This window comes from Sclerotinia sclerotiorum, genomic scaffold (assembly GCF_000146945.2).
Source record: "Sclerotinia sclerotiorum 1980 UF-70 scaffold_7 genomic scaffold, whole genome shotgun sequence".
Lineage (NCBI taxonomy): Eukaryota > Fungi > Ascomycota > Leotiomycetes > Helotiales > Sclerotiniaceae > Sclerotinia > Sclerotinia sclerotiorum.
Window position 1 is genome coordinate 159804 of NW_001820829.1, and position 14132 is coordinate 173935.

General features: G+C 42.0%; 6 protein-coding genes across 6 annotated transcripts; 3 read left to right on the forward strand and 3 right to left on the reverse strand.

The window, feature by feature from the left end:
- Positions 1-337: 337 nt before the first annotated feature.
- SS1G_05671 (UDP-N-acetylglucosamine pyrophosphorylase) lies at positions 338-1933 on the reverse strand (the record flags this gene model as incomplete). The annotated part of the gene is made up of 2 exons (XM_001592700.1): positions 338-412; positions 464-1933. 2 exons carry the CDS (start codon positions 1931-1933, stop codon positions 338-340), a joined length of 1545 nt encoding a protein of 514 aa, XP_001592750.1.
- Positions 1934-2492: 559 nt separating this feature from the next.
- SS1G_05672 (hypothetical protein) lies at positions 2493-3437 on the forward strand (the record flags this gene model as incomplete). The annotated part of the gene is made up of 1 exon (XM_001592701.1): positions 2493-3437. The coding sequence occupies one exon, from the start codon at positions 2493-2495 to the stop codon at positions 3435-3437; it is 945 nt and encodes a 314-aa protein (XP_001592751.1).
- A 1147-nt stretch (positions 3438-4584) lies between these two features.
- Positions 4585-5593, forward strand: SS1G_05673 (hypothetical protein; the record flags this gene model as incomplete). Its single annotated transcript, XM_001592702.1, has 4 exons — positions 4585-4613; positions 4821-4906; positions 4977-5179; positions 5252-5593. 4 exons carry the CDS (start codon positions 4585-4587, stop codon positions 5591-5593), a joined length of 660 nt encoding a protein of 219 aa, XP_001592752.1.
- Positions 5594-7161: 1568 nt separating this feature from the next.
- Positions 7162-8708, reverse strand: SS1G_05674 (hypothetical protein; the record flags this gene model as incomplete). Its single annotated transcript, XM_001592703.1, has 4 exons — positions 7162-7396; positions 7452-8208; positions 8264-8474; positions 8532-8708. The coding sequence occupies 4 exons, from the start codon at positions 8706-8708 to the stop codon at positions 7162-7164; spliced, it is 1380 nt and encodes a 459-aa protein (XP_001592753.1).
- A 1823-nt stretch (positions 8709-10531) lies between these two features.
- SS1G_05675 (hypothetical protein) lies at positions 10532-11997 on the forward strand (the record flags this gene model as incomplete). Its single annotated transcript, XM_001592704.1, has 7 exons — positions 10532-10607; positions 10673-10758; positions 10832-11210; positions 11262-11379; positions 11442-11509; positions 11563-11593; positions 11649-11997. 7 exons carry the CDS (start codon positions 10532-10534, stop codon positions 11995-11997), a joined length of 1107 nt encoding a protein of 368 aa, XP_001592754.1.
- Positions 11998-12308: 311 nt separating this feature from the next.
- SS1G_05676 (hypothetical protein) lies at positions 12309-13236 on the reverse strand (the record flags this gene model as incomplete). Its single annotated transcript, XM_001592705.1, has 2 exons — positions 12309-12968; positions 13069-13236. 2 exons carry the CDS (start codon positions 13234-13236, stop codon positions 12309-12311), a joined length of 828 nt encoding a protein of 275 aa, XP_001592755.1.
- Between the last annotated feature and the right edge of the window lie 896 nt (positions 13237-14132).

Genomic DNA, 14132 nt, shown 5'->3' on the forward strand with positions numbered 1-14132 from the left:
AGAAAAATTTCCTACTTCGTAGAAAGAATTAAAATGTGCATGTGGAGGCGAATATCTCGTCGAGCAAGGCTTATTGTATTCTAGTTCCGCACTAAGCTGAGGATTCACACTAGAAGTATTTCTTTGTTCTAGAGTCATTAGCTGAGTTTCCCCTATGCTCCTCGAGTTCACGATCTTCGTGATTAAGGAAGCATTGGAAAAACACCAGAATTACAATTGGTAACCCAGAATATTGGTTTTTTTATTAGTGCTTTTACTCCTACTGTATTGCATAGTAACATTGCTACCAGGGCTCATAGCCAAACCTAAAACTATCAAAATGTCCATCTGACTTTTCCTACAATATCTCCTTCTCCAGGACAGCTGGGGCCGTAATGGTCCGGCCCTTTAGCTTATCCAATTCCTCTCCACCCTAGAGATAGGTTAGCTTGATCAAATTTAGAGGTGACTAGAATCAACTTACATAGCTGATTAATGGAGAAACTTCGATACCATCATCAGTATTCTCCCCAATAACAGTAGCACCCGCGGCTTGTACCCATCGTTTCCCTTGGTCCATGATATCTTTCTTACTAGTATCTGGATCATCCTCCCCGGTTCCTTTTGCATTCTTCAGTGGTGAGAATTCATCCTCACGTTTGACTTCCATACAAGCAAATTTGTCAAGTTCCAACATTGGAAAGACATCAAAAACAAATTGCTCAAGCTTGATACCGTTTGGCTTCTCAGGTTTGACGGTTGTACCATTCTCAGTATCCACATAAGGAATCTTCTTTCGTGCAACATGATGAGGTAATTTGTGGGCCCACACGGGGATCGATTCCAGAAATCGGAAAGAGTAGTAGTGATTAACGATATTTGCTGCTCTGAACTTCAAAACATCTGGTTGCTTAGCATCCTTGGCCTCAGCAGTCTCCTTATCGATTTCGGAATATTCAACAACATCTGGCTTGCCATTCTTGAGGAGGATCAGACCAACAGATTCGGTAGCATTTCTCTTTCGTACAACCTTGGTAGCAATATCGACATCTTTAGATGCCGAGAATCCAATAAATACTGGATCTGCCACCTTTACAAGACAATTGTCTACACAGTAAGCGTGAATGTGTTGAATGCCTCGCTTTTTCATGTCAGATAAAACATTAGATGTGACAATGGCTTGGTAAATACCACCATTTCCATCCGGTGCCACAGCGACCTTACCCTTACTCTCCAAAAGGATCTTACCATCATTCGAGATACATGGAAGAACACCTTGTTCGAAGATAATAACGTTTTCTTTTTCTAAACCAAAGTAACCATTTTCCTCAAAGTATTTTTCGGTAGGTCCTCGTGTTGGCCCACTGGTCATAACATACCAAGGAACCACCACCTTCTTATCTGCTGCATGACCAGCCTTCTTATGTGCCAATCTTTGAACTCTGCGAATACGTTCTGCCTGTATTTGAAAAAGAGATTTTTCGGAAGGTAGACCAATATTGAAGCAACCCTTAGGAGCTGAACTGCCTAAACGGGTTCCTTGGCCACCAGCCATCAGCACGACTGCGACCTTATTCTCTGCCATTAAATCCAAGCCCATCCCATACCACTTCTCAATGTCTTCAGCTTTTGAATCGAGGATACTGGCAGTTGCAGATTCAGGGAGTGGTTCAAGACCCGTTCCTTCGTCGACATCTTGAGCTTTGGGTGGATTAAGTGCTTTATCGGTGATTTCATTAATGTATTCTGGATCGAAATTGGAGAGTTGTTCGTAAAGAGCAGCTTTTTCTGCGATGTCGAGGGTATCGTAAAATGCGAAAACTTGGTCTTGTTTTGCTTTGGTGTACTTCTCCTTGAGCTGTTCAAGCTCGGTGGAGCTGGGCTCTTTAGGAGGGGCAGCTTCTGCTTTGCCCCCAATGTGGAAAGTATCAAGTACTTTCTGAACGGATGCCATGATTTTGTATTATACGAAGGGGTGTTTTGTATTCTGTATGGTACGAAGTGTATGATGAAGTATATGGTAATTGAAAGGATAAAATAATCAAGAATAATCAGGGGGATTGGAATTTATATGATTTTTTGTTTTTTAGCTGTCTTGTTGAAAGAAGGCACGCAGAGCACAGCCCCACCATTCACTCACCGTTACGAGAAGATGAGGGTCGCTAGAACAACAGCATACCTGGCACTACCGTATTCTATTTATATTAATTGGGCAATCTGCCAATTCTTTTCTGCTTTATTTGACACGACAACATTCGTATTTTTTCTCTATCCGTTGGCTAATGTATGTGTGAGGACAGACAACAGTCACACATACACACATCTTAGTTCTTGAGTCTCTTCGTGTTACTTCTGTTCGTATCGCAATTATGCTGATCATTAATACGGAAAATTCATCGTATAGCTCTACGTCATTGCTACTCCCAACTTAAAAGATTGCTGACCCTGGAGATCTACATCGCAGATCTTTTGTATACTCAGCACCCTAACATTACTCTATGTCGTGCAGCAACATGGATAAACAACAAAATTCCAAATACTTCAAGCGTGAAGAGGTAGAGATACACACTACAACTAACTTATCAGCACCAAGCTTTGGAAGCCGTTTAAACCTCTCATCATTCACATACTCTGCAGATTCACCTTCACACTCTACACGACAGAGTTCCCGTCGGCTATCATCGAATCCATCAACCCCGCAACTATCTCCCTCTCCCCTCAAACGCAAAATCGATATAGAATCCTCTGTATCTGCGAACGCTTCGACCTCCCCGGTCAAAAAATCCCGAACTCGACGCTCCACAGGCTATGCGCCGCCATCCCTCTACGCGCATCTTCCATTCCTCCCAGATGTCGTAGCCCCAAACCTCCTCTGCTTATTTGTAGGCCTCAACCCCGGTCTAGAAACCGCTAGAGTGGGACATGCCTATGCACACCCTTCCAATCGTTTCTGGAAAACGCTATATTCTTCTGGCTGTACCACTCGTCTTCTGAAAGCGGAAGATGATGTGCGGTTACCTGAGTTGTATTCTTTAGGGAATACGAATATTGTGGAAAGGCCGACCAGAAATGGGGGTGAGTTGTCCAAAAAGGAGATGGATAATGGTGTAAGCGTATTGGAAGAGAAAATTAGGATGTATAGACCAGAGGTGGTGGCGTTGGTGGGGAAAAGCATTTGGGAGAGTGTATGGAGGGTGAAGAAGGGGAAGGCGATGATGAAAGACCAATTTAAATATGGGTGGCAGTCGGAAGAAGAGAATATGGGGATTGTGAGCGGTGCAGAGTCTTGGATGGGAGCAAGAATTTTTGTTACATCTAGTACATCTGGATTGGCTGCATCACTGTCACCAGCGGAAAAAGAAAAGATATGGAGGGAGTTAGGATCTTGGATCGAGCAAAGGAGAAAAGAAAAAGATGGTATACATAGAGTGAAAGAAGAGCTTGAAGACAGTGGTTGAATATTTTGCCGCAAGGTTGAACATGCGTTGTTCTATCAGCTCTTGGACATTGCATCGATTAGATCATGATGCTTAGTTTTTGCTGTGATAGAGTGGCATTTTCCTGTTCTATGAATAGGATAGATGCCCTCTTTTCCTACTTTAATGCAGGAACAAACCCCTAGTCCAAGCATGATGGATAGATAAAATCGAGACTTCAAATTTGCGTTTCGAAATTTTTTTTAAATCAAGCACTCTAGGGATTTTCACCTACGAAAGACTTAATGAATAGTTCAAACAATTAGTTATAATTTTAATAAATGTAAGTAAAAGTAAGATCTTACATATATCCACAGTCTTTGATATTGTTACCAGCTTAATTAGAAGGCGGTCACGTGTGGCAGAATCATCAACGAAACCACTTCGATTCAATCTAGTTTGGAATAAAATGCGCACTTCATCATGTTGTATCCATTCCAACATGTTCACTGGTTTAATCATCGGCCGAAAATATAGATGGTCAAAACTGCAGTGCTTGACTTAACGACCAAATTCGGTCACTTTCGGTCGTGTTCCCCTTTCGCAGATGCTTTCCCCGCCGATTCGACCGAATTTTTGGTTGCTCCCATCGTGATATTGAATATTGCATCTTATGATTTCTATCAAGAGAAAATTGATTATACTTTTGGGCCTCTAACTCGGAAATTCTAATTTGACAATGCAGAACACCTTTCGGACCCCGATACGAGCACCCTTAATTCACCTTCCTTTCCCATAAGATGATGCTCTATATAAATACCCGTTCTTACCATTACAATTCTCATCCTCACCCAAGTTACTTTACGAGAACAAAAATCGTCAAAGGCGCAGCAACATCAATAATATATCAAACTCTCAACCATGACAACTCTTCCATCGACCTTCAAAGCGCTGCACTTTAGCACCCGTGCAGGACCTCTAACTGTCGAGGAACTAAATGTCTCTTCTGTCCACACCCCCAAAACCATTCTGATCAAAGTTCATTTTGCGTCTATCAACCCAGTTGATACACAACTATGGCGTGCAGGCATGGTTGCTCTTGTTTCCAGTCCCAAAGGTATGGGACGTGATTTCTCTGGCACAATTGTGGATATTGGGAAACAGGTGGAGGGAAATTGGTCTATTGGAGATGAAGTATTCGGATTTTTGTTCGAGATGGTATGTTTATCAATTTACTAGGGTTTTGGGACTTGAAAATGGTTCAAATCAGTTACTTAGAAGAGGATAGTACGGCCAGGGAACATTCAGCGAATACATTGCTCTTGATCCACTTTCACACCCAATGGTCAAGAGACCGGATTGTTTATCACGTGAAGCTGCAGCAGCTATTCCACTCGTTACACTGACGATGTTTGCTTCTTTCAGTTGGATTCCACCGGCTAGAGGTACGTCGCAGAGAAGAGTAATTGTGCGAGGGGCATCAGGAGGATGTGGATCAATGGCTGTTCAAAGTGAGTCCCTTCCGCCCTTTCCCACAGAAATCTTATCAATTTTGTGAAATGATTCTAACAAACCTAAAAGTGGCAAAACATATATACGATTGTCACGTCACAGCCATATGTTCCAGCAAAAACGTAGACTATGTCAAAAGTTTAGGAGCCGATGAAGTAATAGATTACACTTCCCAACCAGTCCTACAAACATTGCTCGACATCAAATCTGCATCAACTGATTTCGATCTTTTGGTAGATTGCGTGGGTGGGACAGAGCTTATTCCTTACTACGTACGTCTCCTCGCAGCCTTAGATCCTATTACCATTCCTATTCTTATTACTATTCCTAACAATTACTCACAGCATGAACTTCTCCATACCAAGGGAGCATACGTTACAATAGTAGGCGATAAGACCGACTTACATGTCATGGGAGGTCCCATGGCATTCTTGTCTCATCCCAAAATGATATGGAGATTTATAGCAGGTTGGATTTGGGGTCCCCGCTATGCAGTTAGTGCTATGAATAGAGATCCCAAATGTTTAGAGCAGATTGTGAAATTAGCAGAAAGGGGGGAAGCAAAGGTTGAGATTCAGGAAGTTATCAAAGATGCATTGAATGAGGAGAAACAGGAATGGCTTAGAGCTATTGAGACTATTGAGAGTGGGAGGGTAAAGGGGAAAATTGTTCTTGAGATCTTGTAATTAATGTGGATGACTATCCGGTAATAATAATATAATTTTGAATTGCGAGTGGCCCCAGATCTATGGATTCAAAATTCACTAGTTGAGAGAAAAATACCCGTCTAGCCATTCGTCTTCAAAATTCGATTATCCTCTGATATCTACGTATTTTCCGTACTGTGCAGCAGGGTCGATTCATGAAAAGGCTCTTAAACGTTATTTTATTACTTTTACCCTAGCGCACATCACATCACATCGCATCTCATGGGAGCAGAAGAGCTCTACTAGAAAACTCTCAGTTATTATTAGTATGCTCATATTTTCACTTGAAATTCTTTCCGCCGTCTTTTTGTACTCTTGTAAGGTTATATAATTCTATAGCTTGTGTTTAATTAGCGTGTTCTCATATAATCTTACATCTCAGGGAGATTATGTATAGGTATAGATGTAGGTATAGGTACAGATCTTCCCATCTTTCGCACGCATCAACTGTATCCCTTAACAGAACACAAACGGGCAATTCCAAGAAGGAAGAAATGGATATGGATATAAATATAAATTCAAAAAGTTGAGTAATTAAGAGCTAAGTAATAGGTATATATGCCAGTGCATTTTCAATACACGGTTTTGAAATGATGGAGATAGTAGCATGCTTGAGCTTGGGGTAAGAGTTAGAGATTAGAAATATTGTAATTAAGTCTTAAGATTAAGTATAGGTATAGGTGGTTTTGGATGTGAATGGAATGGAATGGGGGATGTATAGACTCGTGAGTTGTATTCTTATCCTAAAGGCTAAAAGATTGGCTTTCTTTTTTTGTGCTTGGGAATTAGATATTGAGATTTTGTGAAGATGATTCACTATTTACTTCGAGGAGAGCGACAGTGAGAGTGATAGTAATAGTAATAGATAAATGGAAATGTAGAATATCTGAGCATTAAATAGCTATACGTTTTTCAACTAAAAATAATCGGAAAAGAAGATAGGCCCCGATCATCTATACATGGAAGGGAAATTACATTTAAGTCTTACCTTCGGCCATCTGATGGAATTGGCTTTCTGTGGAATTTATCTGTAGTCGTTGCACTTTGGTATTGTTTTGTGTTTGGATGTAGTGGAGAACTGCATGCTTTCTTATTCTATATCGGGACTTCCTGATCTTCAATAACCTAATCTTGAATGGAAGTATATAAGGCGAATAAGATTTTGAAAGAAGGGAAACCTCTTACAAGTTGCTCCCGTCACGATTGATTGTATTTCAATACTAGATCCTACACTAGTATGTTTTCTTAATGATATGTACCTAGTCAAGGCCTGGGTGACGCGCAAATTCAGCTCTACTTCGATTGTAAATTAGTAGGTAAGAAATAGACTTGATCTATTTTCTCCAATATGGACTTTCACGTTTTAGGCGTAGAAGAAAGCTTGTGAGGAAAATCTCACCAATCAGTTGCAAGTATCAGTATCTAGAACGTTTCGGTCGATTTTGCAACTCCCTCTACGCTTTCATGAATAGGAATAATTTAGAAAATACATAAGACTGTACGCCTTTTACCGAAATTCCTTTGTAAAATTACCTACTAATAGACTTCTAAAGTAATTGAGCTGTAAATAGACCCGCAGGATCCCATTCCTTCTTCAAAGCCTTCAGACGAGCAAGCCTCTCCTCCCCTCTATACCTCCGCTCAATAGGATCAACCCTAGTACCGTTCTGAAAGTCCGCGAAATTCGCCACGTCGTCGCCGCGCACAACAGTAATAGATCTGGCATTATATTCGTCAACCTTGGCGCGATTCTTAGCATCGGTGTGCCAGATTAAGTTATTCCTATATCAATTAGCTTATGGATCATCAAAAAGGAGTCCCGGAATGTTTTGCTTACTGCCAGTAGCGGATGTCATGAAGACACATGGCCGATTCGAAATCAGGCGTCTTGACGGGTCTAGCGTCCCACTGGAAGTTAAACGCGGTGTTGATTGCATCTGGACACTCGGCAATCATCTCTGTCCATATATCAATAGTTTTGAGAAAAGCTTCTTCGTCGAATCGGTGGAGACCGACAACACCAAAGCGTTTGAAACCTCCCTTAGCACCAAGTGCCTCGCGTCCATCACTTGCATTTTGAATGGGTACCGCAGCACCAGTGCCAACAATTGGTTTAAGGTCATGTAGAACTTTATACGCTTTTGGCGCGTCATCGGGATTACCGGTGTAGCGAGCCGCGATAACTAGACATGGGTTTCGTGCTGGCGGTGGCGCCATGATCATCATGAGACCAGCTGTTGCATAGCGACTATCATTCATTAAATCCTTCATAACAGAAGTCACTTCTCGGGCACGAGCCAGCGGAAAGACGAAGCTACCAGCCCATATAACACCTTTATCGTTTCCGAGGGCTTTTAAGGAATGAAGCTTGATGGTAAGCTGCGTGACGAGGCCGAAAAACTGTCCGGCACCACGTATAGCGTAGAGAAGACCTGGATGTGTTTTTTCGTTCACATCAAGTAGTTCTCCCTTTGCGGTTATCATATGCGCCGAGAGAATTTGGTCCGACCCGAAACCTGTGATAGAAGAAGTGATCGAGGCTCCTCCGCCAAGAAAATAAGGGATGGCGCCCACTGTGTTGCCATTTCCAAGAGCTAGATGCAATAAATTAGCCTCGCTCAATAAGAAAAAAAATTTGACAATATATACCAGTGAAAAATCCAGCATCTGCAAGAGCTACGGCTACATCTTTAGAGAGGATGCTTCCTTTGAGAGTCGCTGTGTTAGAATTTGTGTCCACTTCTACTCCTTTGTACAGGCTTAAATCAATAATGATGCCGTCGCCGCCAATGGTAGACCATTCACTATGACCCCCGCTTTTGGTAACGAAAGGAATCGAGTACTTGGAAGCCCATTGCACCTAAATAGCCTATTAGCAAGGACCCAAGGTAGAGGACTAAATGCAATAGCTCCTTACAATCTTTTGACAGTCACCTTCCGAGCTTGGCAGCACTATAGCGCCAGGAACTTTCAGATCAATATCTGTCCATCGCTTCAGATGTTCCACAAACTTGGCATCCTTAGGATCCGTTAGGATCTCGCTGGTCGGAGATAACGTTGCCTTTAGTTCTGGGAGTTGTGTGAGAGAACTCATCTTGAGGAGGATGATCACGTTTTTGATTTGGATACAGTCGTTGAAATTATGAAGAGAAGAGAGCTGGGGCCATATTCACATTCACAATAATGTTATATTGCTGGACTAACAGTTGGTGGTTTGTTTGTATGTGGCTGTGCCTCTCTCAAGCATTACTGGCAGATGCTTATTTCTTCGGAATAGTGTTTTCCATATTGTCCGGGAGAAGAGGGGTGTACTGTCACGCCATAGACCTGTACTAATACCACGTGTTTCAACACAGTCACATCTGCAAGCTCGATCAATTTAGGAAAATTAACATCCAATACGGATTTTAGAACGTGAAAGCCATGTGGAATTATCTCGGAGCTTATTGAGTCGTCTTACGGTAGTATGCGTCAGCACGTTTTACCTTGAACGATTACTGCATCATGATTATATAAGACATAAATAGCTGGGCGAAATTTGATGGATTTTGGAGAAAAGGGTGTTAGTCAAGTGGGTACTAGTTAGTGCTGACATTGTGTAGTATTATCGATAAAAATATTTTACTTTGAGAGCTACTTGTCGCAATCACAAACCAAATTAGGAAGCTAGCCAGGTTTTATAAGAATGCAGTGTAGTACCGGTGGTGTCTGCGCCGTAGATATGCATTGAGCCTATTGAGCATTCTCACTGCATATACGGAGTGGTATGCTGAGTCCCACTTTTATCGTTTGGTGAGATATATTGGAGAATTATCAATATAGATAGAGTAGAGAGCAAGAGAAAAAAAAAAGAGGAGATAATAATCCTTTGCAATCCCCCTCCTTAAAAGTGCTTGCATAGTGTGACAGGATGCATAATCTTACCTGTTTTCCATCGATCGTTCGATCGTATATTGGGTAGGAGCCGGTTATGAACGGTACTTTCAAGGTTACGGGTTAGGGTTGCATCATGTTAAAGTTAAAGCGATCGTCCACGCAATGGAATCCTATCGGCTAAGAACATGAAGATATAAGTGGAATCAGAATATTAGCTGTGGTTTTATCAAAAGAGTTGAACATCTGATCGGGCTTATATACTGCTTGCTTACTCAGCATAGATCCCTGATACATCAGCTAACCAAGCCCAGCCAAGAGAGAATGCAATTGGGGGGTGCTTACGAACTAATTCCTGATGCCGTGAATAGAAGGTGGCTTGGGGTATCCTAGATTCATTATTGAGTCAGTCCATCAAATTAATTTTCAATTTTCAGCTGTTGTTCATCAAGTTTTTCAAAGAGTCCAAGGGCCAAGGTTTAAAATTCTAGAATTCGAAAGTCTGGAGTGAAGAAGGTAAAGTTGCGAAAGTTGCGAAAAGTTACGAATAGCTTCATCACTTTGGCAACTTGGTATTCTGCCACTTTTGCACACGTTCGTTAGTTCTACGCGCGCGGCTTTTTGGCTTACTGTGCAGCTAACAAACCTGAATTCTTAATGCCACAAATATAGATTTCAAGTTAAGCTTAATCTTTACTAAGGCGTACTATACGTTTTTTTCTTCTGGAGCTAATTGTGTAATGTTACAGTAAGATGTCACCGGAGCTCCCTTCTCATCTTCCTTTTCTATAGTTCATTCATGACCCCTGAAGTACTGTCTGCGACGCCTCAGTCTCGATCCAGGCTGCTCCGCACACTTTCTACCAAATTACAATCCTGCAAATGTGAAATGTCTTCCTTCTATACAGACGCTCTCGGTCTCAATATTTAGGTATTAGTTCTCCTCATCGTAGAGCTCGCAACCCGCGATATTACTTGTCCAACTCGTCCTAACCCCACACCACGCTCTAACCCCACATACACGAGCCACTATCAAAACTCAATATGGCGTATGGAGGTGATGTCAATCGAGGGCCATTCTTGACCACCATCAATTGGGTTTTCAACGGGATCGCATTAGGTATAGTTTCCACCTCACCGTGTTCTCTAAAAGCAAAATCTAACGCCATTTTTTACTCGGGACAGTTGCTGTGCTTCTTAGACTCGCTTCACACCATTGGAGAGAGTCTCAGGGATGGAAAAAAGATGATGCGTTTATCATTCTTGCCATGGTCAGTTGCAAGACCCTGTCTAATCGAGCACCCGTTGCTTGTACTCATACTAAGTACTTTTGATACACAATAGGCAGCAAACCTTGCAAGAGCAATCTATGTCGATGTTACTATCTCCCACGGCCTTGGGCGTCATCTCGAAGTTTTACTCGAAGAGAACCCCTCTGGTGCCGTTGCACTCCTTCGTTTGATGGTAATTCTCCAGGCCATTGGACTGTGGACTTTTACCCTGCCAAAGCTTCCTGTGGTAGCGTTACTTGTCAACATCTTTGGCCGTAATTCAAAGAGACTTGCAATTATCCTATACACCGCAGTTGGTGCTTTAATCGTGCTTGTCTTTATTATCACCATCACAACTTTTGTACAGTGCACACCAGTATCAGCCAATTGGACCCAGAAGGGCAAATGTTGGAACAAAAACATCAATGTAGACCTTGGCTATCTTGCCGGATGTTAGACTCCCTTTTCATCTTCACGTTATTCCTCACTGACATTAACTTTAGCATATTCGGCATTTCTGGACTTTGCGTTTGCATTATACCCCGTATTGCAAGTCTCTAAATTGCAGATGGAGCGATCGAGAAAGATTCTCTTAGCTGGGTCATTGAGTCTTGGATTTCTGTACGTGTGAACGATTTCAGAGCGAGCTTCTAGATGTACTAATCATCCCTATTTCTATGTAGGGCCGGCATCATAACAGCGTACAAGCTCTCTACGATTTCTTCAATAACTAATGTAGCAGATCCGACTTGTAAGTTGACTGGACTCAAAGCAAGTACTTCTGATACTAATAGTTACTTTTAGGGGCCACGGTACCACTGGAAGTCTGGAACAGGTAAGTTCTAAATTCGAACTTTGAACATTTCAATAGTAATAATTCGTCAATTTAGTGTCGAAGGAACAGCTCTCATTTTGGCTGCCTCGATTCCTCTCACCCGACCACTTATACTGTCTTTCTTTCAAGGCATTCAAGCTCTCACTTCCCGAATGGGTGGCAGTAGCGCTAGCGGCACTGCTAAATCCAGCAAGAATTCCCATGGAAGGTCGATCAACAGGTCTAGCAACCACCAGCGTCTCGACAGCAATGGAGTATCAAACAGCACAGATGATATCTTGCTTCACGAAGGTTCCGTCTTTGAAAACTGTAGTAATATCGAAGCTGGCAAACATCGTCAAAGTGGTCCGGGGATATACAAGACGGTCGATATTTTAGTTAAGACTAAAACATTGTCTACCTGAATATATGACAATGTGAATATCAAGAGTGTAATGATAACGTTTTTGGGTAATTTATTCTAGAAATTTTGGATGTTATTATTCTTCGATGGTCGAGGAGCGAAGGATATACACGTACATACTATTCATGCTTCCTTCAGTTGAACATACAATAAAGTCCTTATACTCATAGATATATGCATTGATGACTTGAAATCTCAGTAAAGGATTGCAAGATTGCATTTGAAAGTATTGCATTGAAGATAATTGAGACTAAAAGACTAGCACTAAAGATTATCGATACGAAAATTTTGAAAAGCAAAACTGCTCTTTAATCAACATTTAAGGCCCATACCTTCCAAAGCCTGACCGAAGCTGCCTCTCCAAGTATCAATGCCCATTTGGCCAAACGCAACACCGACTTCTTTCTTCAATTTTCCTTCTTTATCAACCTCATTCAAGCTCTCAAAAGCCTTCCCTATATACTCATCCAGTGGCATAGGCTTGAATGCTTTTTCAGCACCGCCTTGCAGTTGATTTACCAAGTCTCGATGCTCGCTGTCCAATCCAGTGTCTGTATACGGTGGCACGATTTCAACGACGCTGAAATGTTTCTGTGTGGTTTCAGGTGTAAAACTGATTTGTTGGCGGAGAATCACCAGGAAAGAGTGAATAGCTGCTTTGGTCGGGCAGTAGACTGGATAAAATGCCATAGGGAAGAAGGCGAGGGATGAACTCGTGACCAGAAGATTTGCGTACTTGCCTGCGGAGGCGAGGGAGAGAAGGTGGGGAACGAAAAGCTGCGTCAAGAGTATTGGGGCTGTGAGGTTCGAGTTGATCTCGGTGGTGACGTCTTCGGTGATGCTAGTGGATGGGTCTAGGAGAGACGATGACTTTTGGATGCCTGCATTGATGAAGACTGTGTCTAGGGTAGGGTGTGATTTTAGAATCTTTGCGACTTGGCCAGACAATCCTTTAAAATCCGTGATATCCCACTGTGTAGTGTCATATCAGCCACGTAATTATTTTTTGGGTTAACTAAAGAATGTGGCGAAAATAGAAAGAGCGGGACTTTTTGGTGGAGGGCATTTATACCTGAACGGTCTCGATCCCCGCGAGCTCCTCTTTTAAAAGAGAGAGTCTGTCGGCTCTGCGACCCGTGACGATCACTTTCTTTCCCGAGGCATGAAAGCGCCTAGCAAACTGTTCACCTATGCCGGATGTCGCTCCGACGATTAGAATCGTATTGATGTTAGCAGCCATTTTACTAGGCGGGGTATGATAGTGGATCAGGTTTGAAACAGAATGAACAGAAGTGAAGGATTGAAGGAAATTGGGGCGAATGTGCAAGATCTTTTTGCCCTGCATCATTATTATAATGCTGATTTCTCACTTGCTTACTGAGCTCCTACTACTACGGTAATTTTACAAGTGAATATGTAAAATGCAACATAATGGCTGATTACAAAGATATGGTAATATTCTTGCCTATTTGTGTTACCATCATCTCCAGCACTTGAGCGGCGTAGAAAGCAAGCTTATTTTATATCACATCAGCATAAGTCTCGTCCGGGACTCCTTTAGAAATATGATCGCTTAGCCACCATAACATATCAAAAATACAAACACCTGGAAGATTCCAATTCGTTAAATCGTACGAGAGATACTCAATCGAGGAGTGTCAGATTTTGATTGAAAATGCGGGCATTATTGCTGACTGCATCTTCCAGGCGACAGCGGTTGCCCGAGGGTGGATTTGCTAGGCATTGTGAGTCTTAGCTTCGGCAGCGGTATATGGTGGTGAATTGATTGATCATTAACATCCTCATAATGTAGTAGTGGTAGCTAATGTTTATAGTTATTTTGGACCATATAATCCTGATGCAAGTAAAGCCATAGGTATACAATCTCGAAAATGAGGCTTAACTTTGGCAATCTGAATTCAACCATTAAACCAATAAAATCAACCAAAAACCTCAAAAGTTCTTATGCCCTGCAGGAACTTACTATTTAGAGTTGTTTATCCGGCTTTTGTCTCCACTCACACCAAAAAAAAAACCGGAGAGAAAGTCCCATGGCTAAGATATAGATACAGTAGCATGCATTCTGCACGCACGCGGCTAAGTTTATGCATAATACTCGTCACACTTTCATTTATA